The sequence below is a fragment of the Oryctolagus cuniculus genome, chromosome 9, assembly GCF_964237555.1.
Source record: "Oryctolagus cuniculus chromosome 9, mOryCun1.1, whole genome shotgun sequence".
NCBI lineage: Eukaryota > Metazoa > Chordata > Mammalia > Lagomorpha > Leporidae > Oryctolagus > Oryctolagus cuniculus.
In genome coordinates, this window is record NC_091440.1 from 108,354,938 (window position 1) to 108,381,633 (window position 26,696).

At 37.7% G+C, this 26,696-nt stretch overlaps 3 protein-coding genes across 3 annotated transcripts; 1 reads left to right on the plus strand and 2 right to left on the minus strand.

The window, feature by feature from the left end:
- Positions 1-4,339: 4,339 nt before the first annotated feature.
- LOC108175719 (anti-sigma-I factor RsgI) lies at positions 4,340-12,788 on the plus strand. Its single transcript, XM_017338106.3, has 5 exons — positions 4,340-4,491; positions 9,307-9,339; positions 9,975-10,004; positions 11,934-12,236; positions 12,684-12,788. Exons 1-4 carry the CDS (start codon positions 4,413-4,415, stop codon positions 12,203-12,205), a joined length of 414 nt encoding a protein of 137 aa, XP_017193595.2. The 5' UTR covers positions 4,340-4,412; the 3' UTR covers positions 12,206-12,236; positions 12,684-12,788.
- Positions 12,789-16,555: 3,767 nt separating this feature from the next.
- LOC100350536 (taste receptor type 2 member 7) lies at positions 16,556-17,467 on the minus strand. Its single transcript, XM_008249419.4, has one exon. It carries the CDS (start codon positions 17,465-17,467, stop codon positions 16,556-16,558), a length of 912 nt encoding a protein of 303 aa, XP_008247641.3.
- Positions 17,468-23,908: 6,441 nt separating this feature from the next.
- On the minus strand, positions 23,909-24,862 carry LOC100350299 (taste receptor type 2 member 9). The gene has a single exon (XM_002722175.2). It carries the CDS (start codon positions 24,860-24,862, stop codon positions 23,909-23,911), a length of 954 nt encoding a protein of 317 aa, XP_002722221.1.
- Between the last annotated feature and the right edge of the window lie 1,834 nt (positions 24,863-26,696).

Consider the following 26,696-nt stretch of genomic DNA (forward strand, 5'->3'; position numbering starts at 1 on the left):
ACAAGAAGTCTGTCTTTGAAGTCATGACTTTTTAAAAAACTTTTTTTTTACTTGAAAGTCATAGTTACACACAGAGAGAAGGAGAGACAGAGAGAGAGAGAGAGAAGTCTTCCATCTGCTGGTTCACTTTCCAATTGGCTGCAATGGCTGGAGCTGTGCCAATCCGAAGCCAGGAGCCAGGAGCTTTTTCTGGGTCCCCCATGCAGGTACAGGGGCCCAAGGACTTGGGCCATCTTTTACTGAGAAGTACTGACTCAACACTTTACACTGCCCTAGACATTTAATATTTTCTTCTGTTGCTGTTGCTGTTGATGTCACCAAGTCTTTTCTTATGACTTCTTTCTTTTCTTTGGCCCAGTATTCTTGATTTCTCTCTATGTTTTAATTCTTGGTTTTCACAGGAAAGTGTTTAGCAGTCTTCCTCTTTCTGTTCTTGTTTGACTTATGTTTTGGGGTGTATCTCACTGCCATTGTTTTAAGCATCTATGCATTTGTGACTCCCAAATGTATATTTTACCCCATTGTCTAATCCTGAGCTGTTTAATAATATATTAATTTCTGTTTGTTAAGCACCTATTTTCCAAGTACATGTAAGACACTAGACATTTCCACTTGGATCTTATTCAGACACCTGAAACTCTTCTCCAAATCCATTTTGTTCATTCTTTGATTACTCATCTTTGTGAGATTTAATGTTAATTTGTTGTTTAACAAACAAAGTTAAAAAAGTCTTTTACTTCTTTTTCTATTCTATCATTTCTATTCTACTCCTGAAATAATATTTCAAATTTCTTTCTTTGATCCACTTACTACAATCATGGCTCAGGCTCTCACTGTATGTTTCTTAGGGAATTGCATAGTGTACTTCCTTTACAACACAGTTAAAAGTGTCATCTTTTTCATAAGACAACCTAGTGATCTTACATTTTTCTGTGACATTCATTTTATCTCATTTCATAACATGTAAGTTTTAACACCTTCTTTTCATGACACACAAGGTTCTGCTGAAGGTGGAAGTACTTTGCACAGGCTAGACACTCTTCAAGGGAAGAACATCTGATTTCCCTAGTTTTCTTTCAATCAAGGGGACTTTACACTAAAAACTGGGCTTGCAAGTTTGCAACTCTTTAAAACCCTTTGAACTGAAGAAATACTGGGTTCAGAGAAGATACTTTGCCTTTTGCCAAAAATGTTTTACTGTAACAAGGAAACATCTTTGCTGTAGAAGACATACATGTGATAGAAAAGCAGGTTTTTTTGATGCAACAGTGTCTTTGAGGATCACATCCAAAGAGATGTGGAGGATGAGAAATAAGTACCCATATTCTGTTTTTAAGATTTATTTTTATTTAATTGAAAGGCAGAGTTACACAGAGAGAAGGAGAGAGAGAGAGAGAGAGAGAGAGAGAGAGAAAGTCTTCCATCATCTGGTTCACTCTCTAAATGGCTGCATCAGCGAGGACTGGGCCAGGCCAAAACCAGGAGCCAAGAGCTTCTTCTGGGTCTCCTGCATGTATACAAGGGCCCAAGCAGTTGGGCTGTCTTCTGTTGCTTTCCTAAGAACGTTAGCAGTGAGCTGGATCTGAAGTGAAACAGCAGGGATATGAACAGGATGCTGGCATCCCAGGTGCTGGCTTTACTTGCTAAGCCACAAGACTGGCTCCAGTACCCACATTCTTGACTTTAGTCTCAGTTCTTCAAGGGAGGATGACCACAAAAGAGAGGTCTACACCAAATTTGTTTCAGAAATTTTGAAATCCCTAAATGAATTGTATCGGCTTTACCTGAATTATATAGCCCTCAATTGACTTTTTAACCAATCACAAAGAAAAAACTCAAAGTTGATGATGGCTGAATAGAGAAAGAAGAGCCAATTAGGAGAGAAAAGAGAATAATGAAGTAGAAGAACCTGAGAGTTTTATGCAATTTTGTAGACAGAACTACTATTTCATCAAGAGAATAGAAAATATGAATTCAGCAATGACAACAGAATCAAGAAATGAGTACACATTTGTCTATTAAGACATTGGTAGACTTGAAAGAAAGTTCTAGAACAGTTATAAATGCCAATTGGAGAAATGATGGGATCTTGGGAGAAAGAAACTCAACAGCTAGATTGTACTAATCAGATAAAATATATATCTGTTCTCACATGATATTTTTAAGTAATTCTGTACCAATAATGGGAAGCTGTCTAAAGAACACATGGACCTATTTCTATGATAGGCAGTCATCTTTAACAATCTACCAGTCCTAGAGAATATAGGTCCAGTTTATTTGACACCAGTCAAATAAGAGCTTTCAAGCTTTTCTTTGTTTTATTATATCCCACCCCTTCACTCCAGCTCAGGAGTTGTCAAAAAGCTACTACTGATAGGAAGAGTAGGTAAGGAAGAAAAAAGAAGCTTAACACACTCTCTGGCCAGAAGACTTGCATACAGAAGGCATTAGGTGGACAGAAGGAAAATAGTTGTAACTTTGAATGAATATCAAACCATGACCACTACATAGTTTAGAGTATTTTAATATATTGAATCAAGGCTGATTTTCATAAAGTGATTATTAGATTTTTATTATTTAAGAGTGATAAAAACATCATGAAACATTGATTTTCAGCTAGAAGAAGGAAAAGTCTTTCTTCCATCAATCACTTGTTAAAAATAAAGTTAATTAGGGCTGGCGCCGTGGCTCACTTGGTTAATCCTCCACCTGTGGTGCCAGCATCCCATATGGGCACCGGGTTCTAGTCCCGGTTGCTCCTCTTGCAGTCCAGCTCTCTGCTGTGGCCCGGGAGGGCAGTGGAGGATATCCCAAGTGCTTGGGCCCCTGCACCTGCATGGGAGACCAGGAAGAAGCACCTGGCTCCTGGCTGCAGATTGGGGCAGCATTGGCCGTAGTGGCCATTTGGGGAGTGAACCAATGGAAAGAAGACCTTTCTTTCTGTCTCTGTCTCTCACTGTCTAAAACTCTACCTGTCAAGTAAATAAAAAAAAAATAAAGTTAATTAAATACAAAATGATTCTGCTTCATTGTCTCTCAAACTTTTTTTAAACAAGATAGTTATAGACCACATACTGCCTGTGAATATCCAGGGATAATAAACTGATTTTCCCTGGAGAACTTGGTTTATTATTTTACATTATAATAATTCTAAGATATTTGTTTTCATATTTTTCTAAGATAATTACATTTTATTTAAGATAATTTAAAACTTTAAATGATCTGAGATAACTTAAGTAAGTCTAAGAACTTATTTTATCTGGCCAACAAAATATCCACATTTTAAGTCAATGGCTTTTTGTACCTTCCTGAACTATACAAACAAGCTTATTATTTTTTATAACTAAGCACAATTATCATTCTTACTCCTACTCTTGTTTCCAAGCTGAACATCCATAATTCACTAAATAATTCTTTTTTTTTTTTTTTTTTTTTTTGTCAGGCAGAGTGGACAGTGAGAGAGGGAGAGACAGCGAGAAAGGTCCTCCTTTGCTGTTTGTTCCCCCTCCAATGGCCGCTGTGGCCGGCGCACCGTGCTGATCCGAAGTCAGGAGCCAGGTGCTTCTCCTGTTCTCCCATGGGGTGCAGGGCCCAAGCACTTGGGCCATCTTCCACTGCACTCCCTGGCCACAGCAGAGGGCTGGCCTGGAAGAGGGGCAACTGGGACAGAATCCGGCGCCCCAACCGGGACTAGAACCCGTTGTGCCGGCGCCGCTAGGTGGAGGATTAGCCTGTTGAGCCGTGGCGCCGGCTTCACTAAATAATTCTAACATGACATTTTTGTTGATTGTCATGACATTGTTTTCTAATCAATTAATTATTGTGATCATTTTTAATTTTTGATTTCACAGTTCCTTCAAATCATGAACTCAAATATGTCTTGGATAGCTTTGTTTTCTGACTCAAAAGTTGGTTTTAATCTTTTACTGGCAATAGTTTTCATTTTCCAAGCTGTGTAACAACTTAGGAGTCTTACATCTTGTTCTTTCATCTTGCAACTATATTTCTGTTATTTTAGCATTTCATTTCATAATGATTCTGTTGGCTCATTCTACAGGAAAGGGGTCTGAAGTGATAGACATTTTGACAGTTGAACAAAGTTCAGGGAAGAATAGAACAGACAATAGAGTTCTAGACAGAAAGTTAAAAAATGGAGGACAATTTTTATGCTTATAATTATAGTTAATAGTTGATGAGTGTGAACAATTGTTTCAAATAATCTGTTTGTGATTTCCCCTCAAGGATCTTGACCAGCCCTTTGACCCAATTCAGCAAGTCTGGCTGAGGCTCAAATGGAAAATTGGATAATGGTGAGAAGCATTCAACCCATGGCTTTCAAAGGAGGCTTTGTTCTTCTTGGTTTTATAAAGGAGTGGGCTTGAGGGTTCTCCAGCATCAAAGGGAGAGACATCATGGCTTCCATGAAGATCCTGCTGCTCTTGTTCTCAATGGTCCTGCTGGCCTTGACTTCAGCCCAGAGGATAGATGATGGTAAGAGGTGGAAACAGGGATGATACAATGGATGAAGGGAGAAAATTCGTGGAAAAGAGCAGAGTTGCATTGTAGCTGTTCAGAATTTTTGGAGTTTATAATCATAGAATATGTTAATAAGAGAGGAGCCAGCATTAGTTTCTATTTTTCACTGAGCTTATGTCCCAAGTCAGCATCTTCATGGTATAACTTTTGCTCTTCTAACATAGAATTTTTAAAGTTGTGTATTCTGTGTGAGATATGACATCTAAATTGAGTAAAAATTCTATGATTTACTATATTTCTTGTTTATGTCATATCAAACACGTGTACATAGAAATGCTGAATTTTAATTAAATTTCATTTGTTCAGTCAAAATTTTCTTATTTAGCAGGAAGTATTACATTCTTCCCATTACATTCACTTCTTTCTTTAAAATATTTATAAGTCTGGTCACGTAATAAATAGTTTGTCAGGCAAGAATTAATAGTAAACCTAGGGATTCCTAGAAGTGAATCATTTCAGGCAATAGTGGGGAATGCATACTTAAAAAGAGAAGTTTATTATCTTTTAATATGTGACTCTTAAATAGAAAAGATAGATGATGCATCTTGATGGTACCAAATATCAGGATGCAAAGTGAAAACCCAGATAATTATTACAATGGCCATCAAAATCCAGATAATAAACATCTGGCAGGACAAACAATGAGAAATTGAAATGAAAATTTATTTTCTTATAAAATGCTTTGGTATTTTGCAGAAGCATAAAGAAAAGAGTACTTTTCAACAATATTAAATTATTTACTACTACCAATATTAAACAATATATAAAATTGTAATAGATTTTCTGAGTTTTCAAATGTATGCCATATAGTGACATAAAGTTGTTGCTTACAGGGAAGGGAATGCTCAAGTGTTAAGATTTCTCTGACCGGTTGGGGCGCCAGATTCTGTCCCGGCTGCCCCTCTTCCAGGCCAGCTCTCTGCTATGGCCCGGGAGTGCAGTGGAGGATGGCCCAAGTGCTTGGGCCCTGCATCCCATGGGAGACCAGGAGAAACACCTGGCTCCTGCCTTCGGATCAGCGTGATGCGCCAGCCGCAGCGGCCATTGGAGGGTGAACCAACGGCAAAAAAAAGGAAGACCTTTCTCTCTGTCTCTCTCTCTCACTGTCCACTCTACCCGTCAAAAATTAAGAAAAAAAAAAAAGATTTCTGAAAGGCATATAACCATTTGTCATATTCTTCAATGGGAATTGTATGAAAAAATTCTTTGGGACTCAAACTCTATGCCTTTTGATTGGCAGATGGCAGACAACAGTAAAGTTCTGAGGAAAGGCATTTTTAAAATATACTGGGAATTTAGTTTGCATTTGGTCTTTTATATACGCATGCCATTAATTATTCACTGCAACCATTTGAGGTACATATTATTACCTATACTTTACATTTGAACTATGACTTTGTGAATACTTTTCACAGCTTATATAACTACAAGTGGCAAAGCTGTATTATAGACTCAGCTCTATCAGATTTCAAAACCTGAAGTATTTCTGTCTTGTTCTGTGACCACTCTTTCAGCTTTTACTTAATCTGAAATGAGTTAGACTTATCCTGAATTTGTTGATTATTTCATATGTTGGATATTTAATATCCCTGTTCAACAGAGAAATTCCTTTGCTGTGCATCTCTTTGGTTGACAAATTAATATCTTTCTTGACTTCCTTCCCAAACTCTCCTGCTTCAGCAGGGAAACATTCAAATCAAATAAAGTGTAATGCTATGTTTCTCTGAATATTTCTTTTCATCTTTTCCCCATTTTTTTAAGAGAGAGAGAGAGAGAGGTTTCATTCATTGGTTCAACCTGCAAATGCTGTAACAGACAGGGTTAGGCCAGGCTGATGCCAGGAGCCTTGAACTCAATCTGGGTTTTCCATGTGGGCAGCATGGACTAAGGACTTGAGCTGACATCTGCTGCTTCCAGGGTATGCATCACAGGAAGCCAGCTGTGAACTGGAGGAGCCAGAACTTGAACCAAGCCTTCTGATAGGGGATGTGGGCATCCCAAGTGGCAACTTAACCACTCTACCAAGCGCTCACCTCATCTTGGGATATTTTATAGAGTATTTTTTTTGGTGAAATGTGAATAATATTGAAAAAATAGCTTAAAATGTTGTCAAATAATGGATGTTTGAAAATATCACACAATCTGTTGATGAGGCAAAGATGAGTTTATCTTTACTGTAGTAAGGAAGAAAGCTACTTTGCTTTAATAATGCCTTGGAGGAGAAAAGACAAAATTCAGTTATTTAAAAATTAAGTTTAGGATCTGGTTTAATAAGTGTTCCATTGAGAATAGGTAAAATTTCTGACTTAAAGGATTATTATAGACAAGGCTTCTAAGGTGTTAAAAAGAGATCTTGGAAAATAGACAATCAGTGACATAAAAGAGTTGAGTTCAATGTTTCTTTAGATGGGTTTTGGACAAATTCCTGAAATGTAGAATAGTTATTTGAAGACTTCATCTTTCTGGGCAAGAATTTTTACTATACCGCAGTAAGAAACAACGAAATCCAGTCATTTGCAACAAAATGGAGGAATCTGGAACACATCATGCTGAGTGAAATAAGCCAGTCCCAAAGGGACAAATACCATATGTTCTCCCTGATCGGTGACGACTGACTGAACACCAAGAGGGAAACCTGTTGGAGTGAGGTGGACACTATGGGAAATGGTGGCTTGATCAGCATAGCCCTGACTGTTAATGAACAACTTAATACATTATCCCTCTTAGTAGTTTTTTTTTATCTGTTCTACTTAATATGACTGGTTTAGATCTGTAATTGATGCACAGTTATTCTTAAGTGTTGAAAATTAACTGAAATGTGATCCCTGTTGAACATGGTGGTGGGAATGGGAGAGGGAAGAGATGTATAATTTGGGACATGCTCAGGCTGACTTGCCCCAAGTGGTGGAGTTGGAAGCATACCAGGGGATTCCAATTCAATCCCATCGAGGTGGCATGTACCAATGCCATCTCACTGTTCCAGGTGATCAGTTTCAGTTCACAGTTGGTCATGGTGAAGGGACTGGGAGTCAAAGGGAACACATAGACAAGTCTAGTACCTGCTAACGCTAACCGATAGAATAAATAAAGGGGAGAGTGATCCAACATGGGAAGTGAGATACTCAGCAGACTCATAGAATGGCAGATGTCCTAAATAGCACTCTGGCCTCAGAATCAGCCCTAAAGGCATTCAGAGCTGGCTGAAAAGCCCATGAGAGTATTTCAGGCATGGAAAGCCAAGACACTCTGGCAAAAGATCTCTGTGAGTGAGATCTCAGTGGAAAGAACAGGTCATCAAAGAAGGAGGTACCTTTCTCTGAAGGGAGGAGAGAACCTCCACTTTGACTATGACCTTGTCTAAACAAGATAAGAGTCGGAGAACTCAGAGGGCTTCCATAGCCTTGGAAACTCATGACTGGAGCATAGGGAGATTACTGATGCCATAGACAGGAGTGTCAATTGGTAAAGTCAACAACAGGAGTCACTGTGCACTTACTCCTCATGTAGGATCTCTATCCTTAATGTGCTGTACATTGAGATTTAATGCTATAATGAGTACTCAAACAATATATTTCACTTTGTGTTTCTATGGGGGTGCAAACTGTTGAAATCCTTACTTAATGCATACTAAACTGATCCTCTGTAAAAAAAAAAAAAAAAAAAAAAGAAATTATCAATTCCCAACTTGACTCTCCCTGGGATTAAACATGACAATAGGTCTGCTCTGATTTCATCATCATTTAAAAAAATCATCTATTATTTTTCACTTTATGTTTCTGTGTGGGAGCAAACTGTTGAAATCCATACTTAATGTATACTAAGCTGATCTGTATATTAAGATAATCGAAAATGAATCATGATGTGAATGGAAGGGGAGAGGGAGTGGGAAAGGGGAGGGTTGTGGGTGGGAGGGACGGTATGGGGGGGAAGCCATTGTAATCCATAAGTCGTACTTTGGAAAATTATATGCATTAAATAAAAGTTTAAAAAAAATAATAAAAAAAAATAAAGGAAAAAAAAAAGAATTTTTTGAATATTAAAATTATGTTAATATAGACAGTAAACTACATAGTAACAGGTGGTATGTAGTCTCAAATTTTCTCTGGCCAAGATGTTACATAATCTTTATCTACAAGCATGTGGCTTTCCATTTCATTATATACAAATATATAATTAGTCAAGTAATTGACTGCCTTTGTAGTGTTCATTCAGAAGCAATGTTCAGGATTAAGTTCCTACACTGGGAAATTGTGGTTCATTATATATCTAAATCTTATAATTCTTTTGTTGTAGAGTTCTCTTACTCATTTGCCTTTTATATTTTACTTGTGTTTTATGTATTCATTTACTTTGAAAGGCAAAATGAGAGATAGAGGGAGACACACACGAGGGGTGGAGAGAGAGAGAGAGGATATTCCATCTGCTGGTTGATTCCCCAAATGACTGTAACAACCAGAGCTGGGACAGGCCAGAATCAGAAGCCAATAGTTCCGTCCAGGAGGGGTACTTGGTAAGACCCCAAGTACTTCGCCCATAATCCCATGCCTTCCCAGGTGCATTACTCAGAAGTTTGATCAGGAACAAAGCAGCTGGGATTCAACTGACATGGGATGCCAGCACTGCAAGCAGCAGCTCAACTTGCTGTGCCACAACACCACCTCCTCTTAGGCATTTTCTTAACTTTTGAAAATAAATCTACTTGAACTTCTACAAATGCACAACTGGGGTCTTATGAAGTTGTGTTTTGAATTTATCTTCTTTAAATTCTAGGTAGTGTTTCTGAAGATGTCTTTGAAGAGCAAGGTAAATTTATATTCTAGTGTACTTTCCTTCAGAATGTATTGTATTCTTTTCTTACCCTTAATGTTTTGTCTTTTGAAATTCCTTATAATTGTGTTTAAGGAGTCTTAAAGAGAGAAAGAGAATGCAAAAACTGTACGTTGTACTGGTCCTGAGTAGTAATGTTAAATATGCAACATCTTCTTGCTTTTCCCAGTGGAATCCACTGTGTCAGAGTTCTAATGTCTGAATATCAGGCAAACATTGACACTCCAGTCATTTGTAAAATGCTTTTATCTAAATCTGTCTGTAACAAATCATTAATGATTGAATAACACAAATTATATGTTGACATTGTTGATGGTAGCAAATGTCTGCCCCTAAAGTAAATTTTAACAGCATAGGTGAGAGAATGTGTGTAGCAGGAATAGTCAGAGTACAAGAGAGAGCTAAAGGATTATAAATTATGCTGCCAAAGTGGTAGAATTGAGTAAATGGATCAACCAACTTGTCTGCTACTTAAAGAAAACATTTATACATGAAGTCTTGTTTTGCCTAGTCTTGTTTCCCAGTTCCTACCTTGTCAATGTATGATTTCATTTATGATGAAATTTATGATGTCATTTCAAACTTCATTTATTTTTGTTCTTCCTTTGCAGGAGCCCTTGAAGAAGTTGAAGAGCTACAGTGTGAGTTATTTTGAGTTCAATTAAGTGATTGAACATTTGCTACAATTGAATTCCAGGAATTACTGAATTACTTCTCTAATCTAAAATCTCTACAGTTTTTATTTTAGTTTAAGACCTCATATTTAAGCTTTAAAACTTCCTTTCTTAACATTTCTGTTATACAGGATTTAGTTTCACACTGTAAAAGAAGAACAAAAGGTCAAAGGAAACAACAAATGAATGATTTGCTTTAGGTGTGAGGGCTCCTTTAAACCCACTCAATGTGGGGTTACCACTTTTGTTCTTTTTCCTGCCTGAGGTACCTGGCCTCAGCTGCCATTGTGAGGGCGTGCATATCTGAGAATTCCTGAAAGAAATGCTTTGATTCAATATGTTCTCTCCCTCAATGTTAATTCAACAAAATCTAGTACTTAACAAGCACTCTGGCAGGACCCTGTTGTCAGCTCTGTGGACCCAATGATCAATGAAACATTGCTCTTATCCTTAAAGAACTCAGATTCTCATGGAGGATTTGACCCAGTCTCAGGAGGTTCACTGTTAGAAAAGTGGAGAAGAAGGTATTATGTGAGTTCAGAGCAAAGGAAGAAAAGGAAAGCCTCATACAGGAGGTTGTATGTGTTCCAGTCCTAAAATACATTGCTACATCCATGTAGCTATTATAGTGTTTTTGATAATGTTAAAATACAGAATATTTCACTATGGTCAAAGTAAATATAGTATAAAGTTGGAAAAATAAATTAGTTTCAGATTGTGAAGATTGCTATGAATGACAAACTGAATTTGTTCTATGGCAAAAATGTTTTTATTTTAGAAAATTACTTATTTACTCTTATTTATTTATTTGAAAGACACACAGGCAGAGGGACAGAAAAAGTATCCAATGCTAGTTCATTCCCCAAATGCCAGCCTCACCTAGGTCTGGTCCAGGATGGAATATGGAAGCTGGGAACTCAATTCAGGTCTCCTACGTGGGTGGCAGGAACCCAGCGACTTGAGTCACCCCATGGGCTCCCAGAGTCCACATTAGGAGTCAGAAGTTGGTGTGAGATGCAGATGTCTTAACCAGTGTCTTAACAGCTAGATCAAACGCCAGCACCACAAAGAGACTTTTGAACAGGGTAGTAATGCAATAATTTCTTTCTCAATCTGACAATAATGAAGATTAAGCAGCTTGAGGGTACAGATGACTTCTTTTAACGTTTGAGCCTTAGTGGCTGAAGTATCTAGGACACACAAATATATGTGGAATTCACAAGAGAATGATTATAAGTGAGAGAGATGGCCATGGGATTATAAATTGATGCAAGAATTGGTGAGGGCTTAGATTTAATCATGGATACTAAAAATTTGCAAAAGGAGACAATATAGGGAGGGTTTTATTTACTTTCTTTTTGAGAAGCTATAAATGTAACAGTTTGTAGAAGGTGACAGAAGAAAGGGGAGTGTCATACGATTGTTCTGCTTTGGGAAAGGATGGGATGGTTGATATTTTCCCCTTGTTCGATAGGCTTGTGTCATGATATCATATATACCTACAGATAAACATTGTGACTCTGGTGGTTTCTCTGAGATATCATGAGAAGTCTGGTGGCTTATGGATGACTTCCTGTATATCATGGGAAGTTATGGGTAGACGGTTCAGGTGTAGAATAGTAGGTGTAGAAAAGTCAAAAGACAGGGGTGAGTACATGGTGATGGGGCAGACGAGATACCCAACTAAGCATGTGCACTCTGAAGTGTCAGAGTTTCTTTGTTTCTTCTTTTTAGCACACTGGGCCCTCATTTCTATCTAATACCACGTAAGTGAGTAAATTATTACTCTTGCTCAATTCAGGCTATGGTAGATTACATCCTGTACTTAATTAAGCTGACAGATTACCATTCTCTTTACTTATACTTTTCTGGATCTATGTTTTCTTGCCTAAGCAGCTGATGAATTAAGTAAAGGAAGGCCAAAGGAACCCCAGATCAAATCTCAAGGAGAATTTCAAGGTCAGCATGGCAAGAAGGGCAAAAATGGAAGAAAAGGCCAGAAGCAGCAGAATGGCCCCAGCAGTCAAACTTTCCAAGGAGACCAGGAGCTTGCACAAGGAAAGTCACGTGGTAAAGGTGGCCAAAAAGGCCAAGGCCGCCAGGGTGGTCAGGGTCAGCAGGGCGGCCAACGTGGAAGAGGCAGACAGGGTGGTCAGCGTGACCAGTGACCAGGAAACCAACTGAAGATGGCCTCCCTAGGTACTAATCATAATTTTATTCAATAATTAGTGATTTTTTTCTGTAAATTTCCTAATTCTTCATTCTTGCTTCTATTCATTTCTTTCATTTAAAATTTTTGATTTTAAGTTCTGTTAACTCATTTGCCTAGATTTGTCCTTGCCACAATTCTCCTTGTTCCAACTTTACACATGGAAAAATTCTCCATATTCACAAAGTCTAGTGTTATATTCACCTGGAAGATTTTTCTGACTCTTATTCATTGGTCAATTCAGAACCTCTTCAAGGTATTCCTTTCTTCTCTTTCTCTTCTCTCCCTTTTCCCTCTTCTAGTCTCCTCCTCCATCTTCCCTCTCTTCTCTTAATGTGTTGTCTTATAATGAGAATACTCAATTAAAGAGATATCAGGCATAGGTCATATCCAGGCCAATTTATTACTTCTGTCTAAAATCCTTCTCTTTGTTTCAGAAACCCATGAAGATTAATTGGTGATCATGGATTTGTCAGAAATGAAAAGTTCTGGCCTTTTCTTTCTCCAACTTTAAAGCAGCAATAAAATCATTAGCATTCAAAGCTTGGCTCATGTTTTCCTTCTAGGATCATGGTGCTCAGTTACAAGACAAGAACAATAGGCAGGGAGGCATAGTCCTGCGTGCACTCCAGGGCCTGTGTTGTGGAGCTATATGGGTGAACTCAGACTTTCAAAATTGTGGGAGGGCTTAACTGTCGTCAATGTTTGAAAGACAGAAATTTTATTCCTGAGATGAGTAATCAGATTGTCCACATAGACACAATTTTCTCAGTTCAAACACAGAGAAATTTATCTTGTAAATTTCCTCGGTCTCTGGCAGTCTTTCAATGCATATGTGCCATTTTTGTCTATTTCTGTTCATGGCTGAGATTCAAGACGGCCTCCAGGACCTCGAAAGAGACAGACTCACCACCCAGTGTCAGATAAGCTTCCTTTTGTTTTAGAGACATATAGATACACCTCATGTACAATATTTAGCTCATCCACGTGGATTTAATTAATTCTTCAGCACATATGCTCATGTGAAGATAATGCAATAAAATCTGGAGACGGCCCTAGAACTAGGCAAAGTGCAAAGGAGGTGAATATCATGAATTGACTTGTTTTCCCTAGAAATTCACTTGCTACAATCCTAACCTGTTTCTCAGCATGGGACCTTATTTGGAAACAGGATTTTTTTAGATGTAATTAGTTGTGACAACTTAATTTACTGGATTAGGGAAATTTAGACACAGATGTGTACTCAGGGAGAATACCGTGCGAGGATGAAGAGAGAGAAAGTGGAAATGTAGCAGAAGCCAAAGGATGCCGGAGAGTCGCAGAAAATCACTGGATAGATAGGAAAGAAGCAGGAACAAAGCCTTCCTCACAGTCTTGCCTTTACTTTGTCCTTGGACCTATAGCATGGAGCTGTGAGAGAATACATTTCTGTTAATTAAGCCATCCAGTTTGTAATCCCAGCCCTAGCAAACCAGTACTGTGAGAAAATTCACTTATCAGCACTTTTTAAGAATGAGCATGGACTAATTACACAATACTTACCGTATGCCACTTCCAAAGTCTCAGTGGAGATCAACAAAGAAAGAGGTTGTGGACAGCAACATTTATTTGGTGAGTTCAGTACAGTCAAGCGAGGGATTGTGCCTAACATAGAAGTTCTTTCTTTTTCTGAGTGTCACAACATGGCTATATCTATGGGTAATAACACATGAATGCAGGTGTCCCAAGAAGATCAATTGTAAAATCAAGTAAGGATAAAGTTAAGCCTCAAATGGGAATTCCTACACAGGGTGTAGTTTAATTTATTATTAATATTAATGAAGGATTTACAGCTTAAGAGAAAAGAAAGAGAAAATAATTGTGTTTAATCTGTTTTTTCCATATTCAGTATCATGTTTAATTTGAGAATCAGATTCAGAACTGGCTTTTTACTTGGAAGCAGAATTAAACTGATTGTTCTGCTTTACTCTGATTTATTTTCCAAGCGATTCTGAAGTAATATGACCTCTCTGTGAGTGAGTGTGATTGTATTTCACAATGCAAAATGTATGAATATATATGAACTGGGGTAGAAACATTTCAAAATGACTTAGCTGAGGATTAAAGAGGAAATAAGAAGCTGTCTCTATGTTGCAATCGGCGTATGCACTCCAGTTTTCCCCAGTTAAAGTATTTATTGGAAGCAGTTTGTGAAGTGACTTGGAGCTTGAAGCTTGAGGAGAAATAGTGCAGTACATTCTTTTAAAAAGTTGTTATTTATTTAATTTTAATTTAATTCGAAAGGTAGAGAAAGATGAACACACACACACACACAGAGAGAAAGAGTGAGAGAGAGAGAGAGAGAGAGAGAGAGCGAGCAGCTGGTTAACTCCTCAAATGCCTAACAACAGCTAGAGCTGAGCCGTGCTGAAGCCGGGAGCCTGGAACTCAATCCAGGTCTCTAACATGGATGACAGGGACCCAACTACATCAACCACAACCTGCTGCCTCACAAGATGCTCATTAGTGGGAAGCGGAAATTGAATCAGAGCAAGACTTGAACTCAGGCTGTCTGATATGGGGTGCCAGCATCCAAAATGGCATCTTAACGACTATAACAAATGCTTGCCCCTGCAGCAGCTTCTTAGTAGTTAACTTTTTCTAATATAATTCAAGAAACAATTTATTTGATGGTCTATGTATCTAAATCCTAAGAACACTATTTCTTTTTGTTACCACCGCAGATTCCTAGGCACACAAACGTCAGACCAATAATAATTAGACTAAACGTCTAATTATTTCTTTAACTTGCAAGGGACTCAATCAATCTTTTAAATTTATCAGTTTAATCAATGCATAGATTTTCATTGTCAGAATCAGTGATGAAAAAAACAGCATATGAAACCAGTATAGAAATTTTGATTTTATCAAATTTATTGAATAGAATATTGAACACCAATTTAAAACATTTTTCTTTCTATACACAAAGCTCATGGCTACTCCAGGCTGGTTAGTAACAGTGTTGATCACCCTGAAATATCTTTGCTAAAACACAGGTATGTTATTTTGATGGAAAGTCCCAAATAGATATCTCATTGTTGCCTTATATAAAATTTAAATATTTCTGTAGAGTATAGAGATAATTTTCATTGAATAAATAGTTTCCTTGACATTCTCAACATTTAGCATTTAAATACATGAACTTTTGTTTTAAAAAAGGTTCATTTATTTGAAAGACAGAGTTACAGAGGGAGAGAGAAAAAGAGCTCTTCCATTTGCTGATTCATTTCCCAAATTGCCTCAATGGCTGGGGCTGTTGCAAGCTGAAGAAAGGAGCCAGGAGGATCTTATGGTCTCTCCCATGGCTGCAGGGGCCCAAAGACTTGGGTGGTCTTTTGCTCCTTTCCCAGGCACATCGACAGAGAGCCAGACTAAAAGTATAGCATCCAAGACTTGAACTAGTGCCCACATGGGATGCTTAGCATTGCAGGCAGCAGCTTAACCCATTATGCCATAATGCTGGCCCCTACATAAGCTTTTGATTGAAGATCCCATCACAATCATTACTTGGTACAGTCTGAGTTTTCCAAAAATAACCTTACATGTATCACCTATGGAGAAATTTTCTTTTATAAGCAAAGAACAGTTCTATTTAGGCTCTCTATTGTATGTAAACTTTCTATGTAAATTTCCCCTCTTTCACTTATAAAGTGTATTTTATAAATTAATCTATGATCTTAAAGTAATTTTTAAATGTACTATGACATTATTTGTTTTCATTACAGTTTATATCAATAATAATTACGATATTTATTTCTGGTGAATTGTACAACATTTATTAACAACTATCACCTTACTGAGAATTAACTAAAGGTAGAGCATAGTTGGAAGATATGAGAAGAAAAATCTATGTAGAACCAGGGCATGCCATCTGCTTTTCATAGGGATGCAAATAACAGCAAGATGCTATTACAGTTGTTCAGAATTAGTTCAACAATTTTGCATGCAAAGAAATGATTTAGAACTAACCATGAAAATGTCCTTTCTGCTCATGGTTACTATTAGGATATTAATTTCTATTTATTCTGAAGCATGCTTTGCAAAAATACCAAAAGAAGAAAGGAAGATAGATAAACAGATAAAGATGGAAAGAAGCAAAGTTAGCTTTATATGAGATTATCTAGGTTACAGTTACAAGTATACTAAATAGTTTGAAAAGTTAACCACACAAAAGCAACATCAATGCAAGAATTGAAGGTAATTAAGAAAAATCTTCTCTTATAGAAAACAATAGCTTCTCTTCAGATCATTTATGTTGTTACAGTTTTCTTCATTTTAGAGTACACTTTACTTTCCAAAGCAACCTTCCAGATGCTTGTCTTAATTTTTTGTTCCCCAGGATTAAGATAAATGAATGGCTTGAGGGATAGATTAGAGCTATCAACTCACCCCAAATCACAGCTAATTCAGTCTCTGGCAGAAAGTAGCTGGAGGTGGCAATGAGAAAGGCCAAATAGTAGGCAACAAAGAGGAAGAGAAAGGAGATGACTGCTTTCATGGCTCCCATGTGGGCTTCTGTGCTGGGGTCTCTACATCCTGTGGAATTGAGCTGCATCTTTCTGGTGTGTCTCCACAGAGAGAGGATCAAGAGGAGAAATGAGATCAGGGATGCAGAGAAAGGGAGCAGCGTCAACAGGTTGAGATAGATCTTAGTAGAAGCATATCCAGCTTTTTGTACTCTGCATCTCAACGTGATGTTTGTTTTCTTCTTTGTCTTGACACAACGCCTGAAGTCATCATTCAAATTCTCAGTGACTGGAAGGCTAATAAACACAGAGAGGGCCACACACCCCAGGAGAATGCCGGGAATCATTCTGTCAATTCTCCACTTCATCCAGAGAAAAAGGGGGTGGAAGAAATTAGCTATCTTGAGGAAATAGAAAATGCTGAGGCATGCGGCAAACCAAACATTTAAATGGTTAGTTAGGGTCCAGAAGAAGTCAATAATTCTCATTTCTTTACCAGTGGCATAGACATCTGGATACAGCACCAAGATAAAGCAATCTAAGAGTATCACACACAACAGCCAAAATCTGGATATGGCCAGGCTCGTGAGGATTAAATCAATGGAGGCAATCTTCCTGCTCTTGACCCAGTCCATAGAGTTCACCAATCCAATAAATGTGTTTCCCAAGATCCCCAATGAAAACTCTCCAACTGCTATAACCATTAAAGTATTCATTACCTCTTTTGTTGTAGTCTGTCTTGTGATGGAGAATGGAATGATAACTGAAGATGGTAGCTGTCTTCATTAAATTCTAATTACCCTTGACATGTGGTTGTGATCCTTGCTCTGGCCACTGTATGGCCGTTTACATTCTCAGCAGGTTGTACTTTTCCACATATGGTTTATTAGGCTGAGCTACTGTTTGCAAAAATGCAAATTGGGGCAATTCTATTTCATGGTCCTGCATTTTTTTTCTGAACTATGATGAAGGAGCTATTTTTTTTTTTTAGAAAGGACTATTAATTACCTTTATACTTGTCCCTTTACTTAAAATGTTCTCAAGGACACTTCAGGATAATTGTGATGGCATCCTCGGTATTTATGTATGTCCAAACTCAGCAAACTGTACACTGCACGTGTGCAGTTCTTTGTATATAAATAATGCCTCAATAAAGTCTGTGAAAAATAAGATTTTTCTCAAGAGCAGTTTTCTATAACAGAAATGAGTACATAAAATTCCTTACTTTATTCCATTCTCTTTCTTCCCCCTCATCAAATTGCACCAGAATCTGTAGACCCCCAACTCTTCCTCCTAATAGAAGATAGTGGATTAAATTTATCACATTTTTTTGGCTAACAAACTATTTCTTGGTTTGAACTGGCTTTTCCAATTTTGAGTTACTGAGAAACATTTTACTACATACTATTTCCGTGGAATAATCTTGTGTACTCAGACCTTCTTGGAAATGCATATCTTCTCACATCTTTCCTTAAAGGACAAATTTTTCATTCTCAAGATGTAGCTATGACTTTTAAACAAACTGTGTGATGATGTAACCATGTTCTGAGGCTATGTGCTTTCCTGTGATCTTGGAAAAAGATCATTGACAACAACACAAAATTTCTACTTCATGTGTACTCCAATAAATAAGTTTATAGTAATTTGTTTTTGCCTATGTGATTTTTAAAGGACCTTTTGTTTTGTGTTAGAAAATAAGTGTAATTTTGTGCATGTTGAAGAAGACTGAAAGTTATGTTAAGTATGTTAAGTATAGTTAAAAAAATTCTCTAGAGAGCAGTTTGTCACAAGCCTACTACTTTGAACCCCTACTTACTGTAATCACTGGAGATACTTGAAACATTGGCAAGATAGAAGACAAGACATGGAAGAAAACACTCCAGACTATCAGGGTGAGACCCTCACAGGAATACTACCCCTATGAAATATTAATTTCAGATAAACCTGCATAAAAATAAAAAGTTCATCCCAGCACAGAATTTCAGGTACTTTGTAGAATATATTAATACCATATTTCATCAAAAGCATATGAATTATCCTGTGTTATAGAACAAATAGCAACTTAAATAGACAATTAGAAATATAACTGATGGATTTTATATATTGAGGATGGTAAACATCAGTGTTTCACACAATGAATTTTACATAACAGGCCGGCGCCGTGGCTCACTAGGCTAATCATCCGCCTTGCGGCACTGGCAAACCGGGTTCTAGTCCCTGTCAGGGCGCCGGATTCTGTCCCAGTTGCCCCTCTTCCAGGCCAGCTCTCTGCTGTGGCCAGGGAGTGCAGTGGAGAATGGCCCAAGTGATTGGGCCCTGCACCCCATGGGAGACCAGGAGAAGCACCTGGCTCCTGCCATCGGATCAGTGCGGTGCACCAGCCACGGTGCGCCGGCTGCGGCAGCCATTGGAGGGTGAACCAATGGCAAAGGAAGACCTTTCTCTCTGTCTCTCTCCCTCACTGTCCACTCTGCCTGTCAAAAAAATAAATTAATTAAAAAAATATTTAAAAATTACATAACAGGAAACAAAAATGTATTAGTAGATTGAATTAGACTAGAAATAAGCAGAAAATAGTGGCAGTGAAAGCAGAAATGTGGACAGATTAGAACTGATATGACCCTAGGCATGTCAGATCCACTAATTCCATAATTTTTTTTGACAGGCAGAGTTAGATAGTGAGAAAAAGAGAGAGACAGAGAGAAAAGTCTTCCTTCTGTTGGTTCACCCCACAAATGGCCGCATGGCCAGCGTGCCACACCGATCCGAAGCCAGGAGCCAGGCGCTTCCCCCTGGTCTCCCATGTGGGTGCAGGGCCCAAGCACTTGGGCCATCCTCCACTGCCTTCCCAGGCCACAGCAGAGAGCTGGACTGGAAGAGGAGCAACTGGGACAAAATCCAGTGCCCCAAGCGGGACTAGAACCTGTGGTGCCGGTGCCTCAGGTGGAGGATTAGCCTAGTGAGCCACAGTGCTGGCCTAATTCCATAATATTCTAAAGAGGAGAGATTTCATGTTCACAGTAGGACCAAATTTTATTTGGTGGCTCTTAATTCTTGTGCTTTTTGTTAATTACTCTGTATGTTATGAGTGTGACTTGCCGTTTTAGTGACAGTATGTGACAGGTTATTCCATAGTATACTCTAACTTCTCCTGATTAATTTCTTTTCCTAAATCCTGAGTGAAAACACTTACAAGGCTTGTTAAAGAAAGGAACCTGAATGAAGCAGTCTGCTATTAGTTATTCCCATTGTTTTTTCCAGATTGTGAAGACCTTTAGACAAACTCCTTAGAGGAATAAACTTAAGTGAGTCTGAAATTCTTTGAGAGACAACATAATTTCAGGGAAAATAGATGGAAAGCACCAAAATAGATTGACCAGGGCGATCTGGGAGAGCACCTAAAGCATCAGGGGAACTGAAACAGAGATGGGCAAGGAAGATCTAGTTCCTGGTCAGTAAGCTGAGTGGCGGTGACATGCTAGCTTCCTGAATGCTGCACAGTTAAGGGCACTTCTTGACAATGTATGACAGAAACCAGTAAGGGTAGCCCAGAGGCAGCTTAACCTATGCCAAATTAAAATCTTAACAATTCTAAGGAGGCAATGCATGCCTAACATTTGCAGTCAGAAAGCAAGAGCTCTGAAATTCTTTGAGGAAAAGTAGGGTAAGGGTAAGAATGTCTCAGTTCTGAGGAGACATGAGGGATGTATTCATTGGTTTGCTTATAGGCCAGGATAACAGAAATATGCACCCAAAATGAATGCAAAATGGACATAAATGAAAATGATACAAAACAACATCTTATTTGAAAATGATAGTTTTTTTTTAGAATCCATTTTCAGAGCTAAGATTTTACATCACATAGACTATTTCCTTTTTTTTTTTTAAGATTTATTCATTTATTTGAAAGAGTTACGCAGAAAGAGGAGAGGCAGAGAAAGACAGAGAGAGAGAGAGAGAGAGAGAGAGAAAGGTCTTCCATCTGATGGTTCACTCCCCAATTGGCCGCAACGGCTAGAGCTGCGCCGATCCAAGCCAGGAGCCAGGAGCTTCTTCTGGGTCTCCCACGTGGGTGCAGGGGCCCAAGGACTTGGGCCATTTTCTACTGCTTTCCCAGGCCATAGTAGAGAGCTGGATTGGAAATGGAGCAGCTGGGTCTCGAACTGGTGCCCATATGGGACACTGGTACTTCAGTTCAGAGCATTAACCCACTGTGTCACAGTGCCAGCCCTCACATAGACTATTTTCTACACTTTAGCATCCTCAAAGATGCCTGTACAGTTTATTATTTCCAATAATTAAAATAAGTGAGTTGACCCAAAGGATAGTGAATTATTACAAGCTTTCCCAAAATCATAGTTACCTTTCGTTCTCACTTGAGATAATAATGCTCCCCCAAAGAGAAACCATGTTAATACACAAACAGGAAGGACAGAAACAAAGACACAGTTTTCACGGTTTTCACGTGGGCTTCCAGCTGGCATCTCTAGAGCCTATAGCATTGAATTTCACAGGCTTAGAAATGTGTTCATTGGGACATTACTAAAAAAAGAAAATGAGATCAATAAAGCAGTAAATGAAACAATCGCAAATAGCTTAAAAATGATTCAGTGGGTCAAAATATTGAATTTCACTCAAGTAGAACATTCCATTGGCATTCATTTTGTGGTTTGCTATTTTATGAAACCCATTACCACAACTCACTTCTATTGCAATGTAGGACTGACCAACAAGGAGACACGTCAACAAGATGTGAATTACTCTGTCAATTCTCTACTTTAGCTAGACAAAAAGTGAGTGGGAGAAAGTGGATCTCTTGAGGTAATTAATATAAGACATTAAGGCAAGTGGCCAACTGCATATTTAAGTAATCAGAAGCTAAAAATGCCTACCCTCAGTTTATTACCTTCAACGATATCTGGGTACAGCACCATTAAAATGCCATGTACCAAGAACAAAACAAATTCTGGGGATAGCTAAACTGATGAAGATATATTCAATGGATGAGGCTTTTTGTTCTTAATGCAGTCAATCCAGCTGAGTAGCGCAATATGTCCCTTCTCCAATATTCCTATTATGGGTTTTCCAGTTATTATGATAGCACAGATGTCTTCAGTGCTGAATAAGATCACAGAGAGAACACCCTGATCTCAAATATAGCCACAGATGTCTCATTTACAAATGACCTGTTGGAGTATTATAAATAAACTCTTCAAATTATGCAATAATGTGTTCTATCATTATATTAACTTTGAAATAATTTCAGAAATTTCCAGCTCTCCTGTGTAAATAGGACTATTTCTACATTCATGAAAACTAAACCAACTGATTGCTCTAAACAAAAGCTGAACCAGTTATTTGTAGCCTGGGACAAGGATAATTATTACCCTTTTGTGGGTGGTAATGGACATGTTTCATTGGAACTGCTCTCATGCAAATTTAAAGAGATTTTATTTCATGAATTTGCATTTGGCTTATTGATTTTAGTTCTGCATATATGGACTTGTCAAATTGAGTTTTGAATAGGGAGTCAGAAAAGGCAAACAAAATCATGAGTATTTAATAAAAATCAAAATATACAAATAAAAATTCATTTTCATCACTGTAAGTTATAAACTGCATATAAGTCAGGTCTCCTAGGTGAAAGCGGATTTTCATTTTAGAAAAGACTAGTTCAATTAGATTGCAAGGTTAATATTCAGTCAGAGGTTAATCACATTTGTCTTAATTTAAAGTTAATTTAAAAAAGATATTACACAAGTCTAACTATAAGTGATAGGCAGATTCCATTAGCTACTAGGAATTGCTGTCGGTGTAGTTATTTATTAGAGGTGAAAGATACCTGATAAAGATTGCTGTGTTTTGCTTTATAAAATACCTTTTATGACAAGTCACTTCCCAAACTTTGTCCTTTGGATTACACTTTCATGTAAAATTACAGACACTTACACTTTATATTTTTCTATTTCCAATCAATTTCTTTGTATGACTTATGATCTCAAGGTGCACATTACAGTAATTACTTTAGATAGGGCCATCATACAAAGTATAATTTTTTTCCCAACCAATACTATTTCTAGGGAATGAAACTACCTCTAATATTAAACTAGATTTATTCTTTCTTAATGTGTATGAAACATGACTTATTCCACAATGCACTTAAATGTAGATAAAATTTTTCACAGTAAACTAGGATTCTTTTTCTAGTATTTAAATAGTTCTACAATGTAAACAACACATGTAGTATTTCTCCTATTTCTTTCACACACATATATATTTAATGTATAATAGGAAAATTTGAAAGTAATAATTTGAAAGAACTTGGTTGTCTATAAAATATTACTGAAATAAAATTGAAAAGAAAATGATGTTAAGGGGGAAATGTGTCAAATGAATTCAAGAGTTGTCTGGGTAGAGAAAACATTCCAAAGACTTTTGGTGCACTGCCTTCTGAAGTTACTATTTCCAGCTATGGTTTCTTATAAAACAACCTGATCTCTGGGACTCTCCACTTTCTCATGGTTCTGGTACACACATTCCTCATTGTACTGACCCCTTTTACTGATCAAAACTTCATTCTTGATATCATACTTGTTTTGCCATACTTGTTTTAATAGTCACCATGCAGTACAATAGCTCTCTTGAACTTATTCCTCTCCACCTGTCATCCTAGATAGAATCTCACTAAGACTGTTTTCTCCACTCTTCATCAGTACAATTTTTTAGAATGAAGTAGAGAGGACATTGAAAATAAGGACTGGCCTTCAGTTCAAAAAAATGGATTTTTACCTGCTTGTTACTATAGGAAGGACTAAAGTGTTCTAATATCTTCTCTCTATATATCCTGTTTTCCTGAAAATCTTCCACATGTTCAAGGCCTTTTCCTGTACATGACAGAAAGGATCAGAACGTCTTTGCAGTTAGTCACTGACATGAAATGTGAGCTCAGGGTTTAAGATTCATTTCCCCCACGAAGACAATGACAATAAATGTGATTCGGTGCTAACAGCTTTTAAAAATTAAACAACACAGAAATGTGAAGGAACAAAAAGGGAATCTTTAGAATGATAGATATTGATTTCTGATAGCACATAAGAGGCAATGAATGCAAACCCTCAGAAGGGAGAAAATCTTTAGCTTGCATTTTTCTCTTTGTGTTAGGATACTCTCTCTATGGAACAAAGGGGCTTCCCTCCTTTGTGGAAAACCTTCACAAACCTTAACACCTTCAGGAAAGCTTCCTTCAACTTGCTGTTTCCCATTATCAGGATAAATGAATGGCTTGATGGGAAAATGAGAGATATTACACCACCAATCATCACAACTAATTTTCCCTGTGGGATCAGAAAGTTAGATGTTATTACAAGAAAGACTGCATAGTACAAAATGAGGAGGAGTAGAAAGATGACCACTGCCTTTATAGCCTTCATGTGGACCTGTGTGCTGGGGTCTCTGGTCCCTGTGGCATGAAGTTTCATCCGCTTGGTGTGTCTAAATAGTGAGAAAAGTAGCAAGAAAAATGAGATCAGGCAAAGAATAAAAGGAACTGTAGCTCCCAGGTTTGAAGTAATCTGTTTGAAAGTATTTGGGATTTTACTCACTTTGAATTCACAAGTTATGTTTTCTTCATGAATGGTCTTTAAGAACTGGCACCACATATCATCATTCATTGAAACACTAATAACTAAAGAGACGAGAGAGGACCCCAGAAGAATTCCAGGGATCACCTTGTTGATCTTTAGCTTCAGCCAGAGGAAACATGGGTGAGATATATTTGCTATCTTGAGTAAATAAAAGATGCTGAGGCAAGAAGAAAACCAGACACTCAAATTATTGGCCAGTGACCAGAAAGCATCCAAAATTCCTGATAGCTCACCACTGTCATATATATCTGGAAAGAGCACCATAACAAAGCCATCTACAGATATAACACACAGCAAACAGATTCTGGAGATCGCCAGGCTCATCAGGATGATGTCAACCAAGGAGATAACTCTCTTTGTAAGCCAGTCCACACAGTTAACCAGTACAATGAATCCATTTCCCCAAATCCCTATGGTCAATTCACCAGCAATCAAAATCACATATAGTGCTTCTATTGTCTGTAGCATGTTAGCAGAGGTCAGAGTTTGAATGTCACCAATGATGAACTGACTTTGAGCGGATCAATGAAGAACAGTGTGAAAGTCTGTCATTTGGAGTGTCTTTATCTTTTCTTTTTGTCAGCTACGCTTCAGGTTACGATGATAATCAGTTGTTTCCTGGGCTGGAGTTGCTCAAAGACTTTATTGATTGAGGCTAGCAAGTTGCTTTTTGTGTGATGATGGTTGAAATGCTGCAAGATGCAAATGGGAATGGATCTGATGCCTTAGATTTGCACAATCTTTCTCATTTGCTGATGTAAATATTTTTGACTTAATTTTTCTCCTAAAATGATAGTGCGTACATCGATTGTGTACAACATGAAGTTTTTATTTATTTATTTTTAAACTTTTATTTAATGAATATAAATTTCTAAAGTACAGCTTATGGATTACAATGGCTTCCCCCCCCCATAACTTCCCTCCCACCCGCAACCCTCCCCTTTCCCACTCCCTCTCCCCTTCCATTCACATGAGGATTCATTTTCGACTCTCTTTATATACAGAAGATAAGTTTAGCATACATTAAGTAAAGATTTCAACAGTTTGCTCCCACACAAACATAAAGTGAAAAATAATCGATGATTTTTTAAATGATGATGAAATCAGATCAGACCTATTGTCATGTTTAATCCCAGTGAGAGTCAATTTGGGAATTGATAATTTCTTTTTTCTTTTTTCTTTTCTTTCTTTTTTTTTTTTTTTTTTTACAGAAGATCAGTTTAGTATACATTAAGTAAAGATTTCAACAATTTTCACCCCCATAGAAACACAAAGTGAAATATACTGTTTGAGTACTCGTTATAGCATTAAATCTCAATGTACAGCACACTAAGGACAGAGATCCTACATGAGGAGTAAGTGCACAGTGACTCCTGTTGTTGACTTTACAAATTGACACTTCTGTTTATGGCATCAGTAATCTCCCTATGCTCCAGTCATGAGTTTCCAAGGCTATGGAAGCCTTTTGAGTTCTACGACTCTTATCTTATTTAGACAAGGTCATAGTCAAAGTGGAGGTTCTCTCCTCCCTTCAGAGAAAGGTACCTCCTTCTTTGAAGACCTGTTCTTTCCACTGGGATCTCACTCACAGAGATCTTTCATTTAGGTGTTTTTTTTTTTTTTTTTTTTTTTTTTTTTTTTTTGCCAGAGTGTCTTGGCTTTCCATGCCTGAAATACTCTCATGGGCTTTTCAGCCAGATCTGAATGCTTTTAGGGCTGATTCTGAGGCCAGAGTGCTGTTTAGGACATCCACCATTCTATGAGTCTGCTGTGTATCTCGCTTCCCATGTTGGATCACTCTCCCCTTTATTTATTCTATCGGTTAGTATTAGCAGGTACTAGACTTGTTTATGTGCTCCCTTTGACTCTTAGTCCTTTCATTATGATCAATTGTGAACTGAAATTGATCACTTGGACTAGTGAGATGGCATTGGTACATGCCACCTTGATGGGATTAAATTGGAGTCCCCTATGTTTCTAACTCTACCATTTGGGGCAAGTCAGCTTGAGCATGTCCCAAATTGTACATCTCTTCCCTCTCTTATTCCCACTCTTATGTTTAACAGGGATCACATTTCAGTTAAATTTCAACACTTAAGAATAACTGTGTATTAATTACAGAATTAAACCAGTCATATTAAGTAGAACAGACAAAAAACTACTAAGAGGGATAATGTATTAAGTTGTTCATTAACAGTCAGGGCTATGCTGATCAAGTCACCGTTTCTCATAGTGTCCATTTCACTTCAACAGGTTTCCTTTTTGGTGTTCAGTCAGTGCAACATGAAGTTTTGAAGTATAT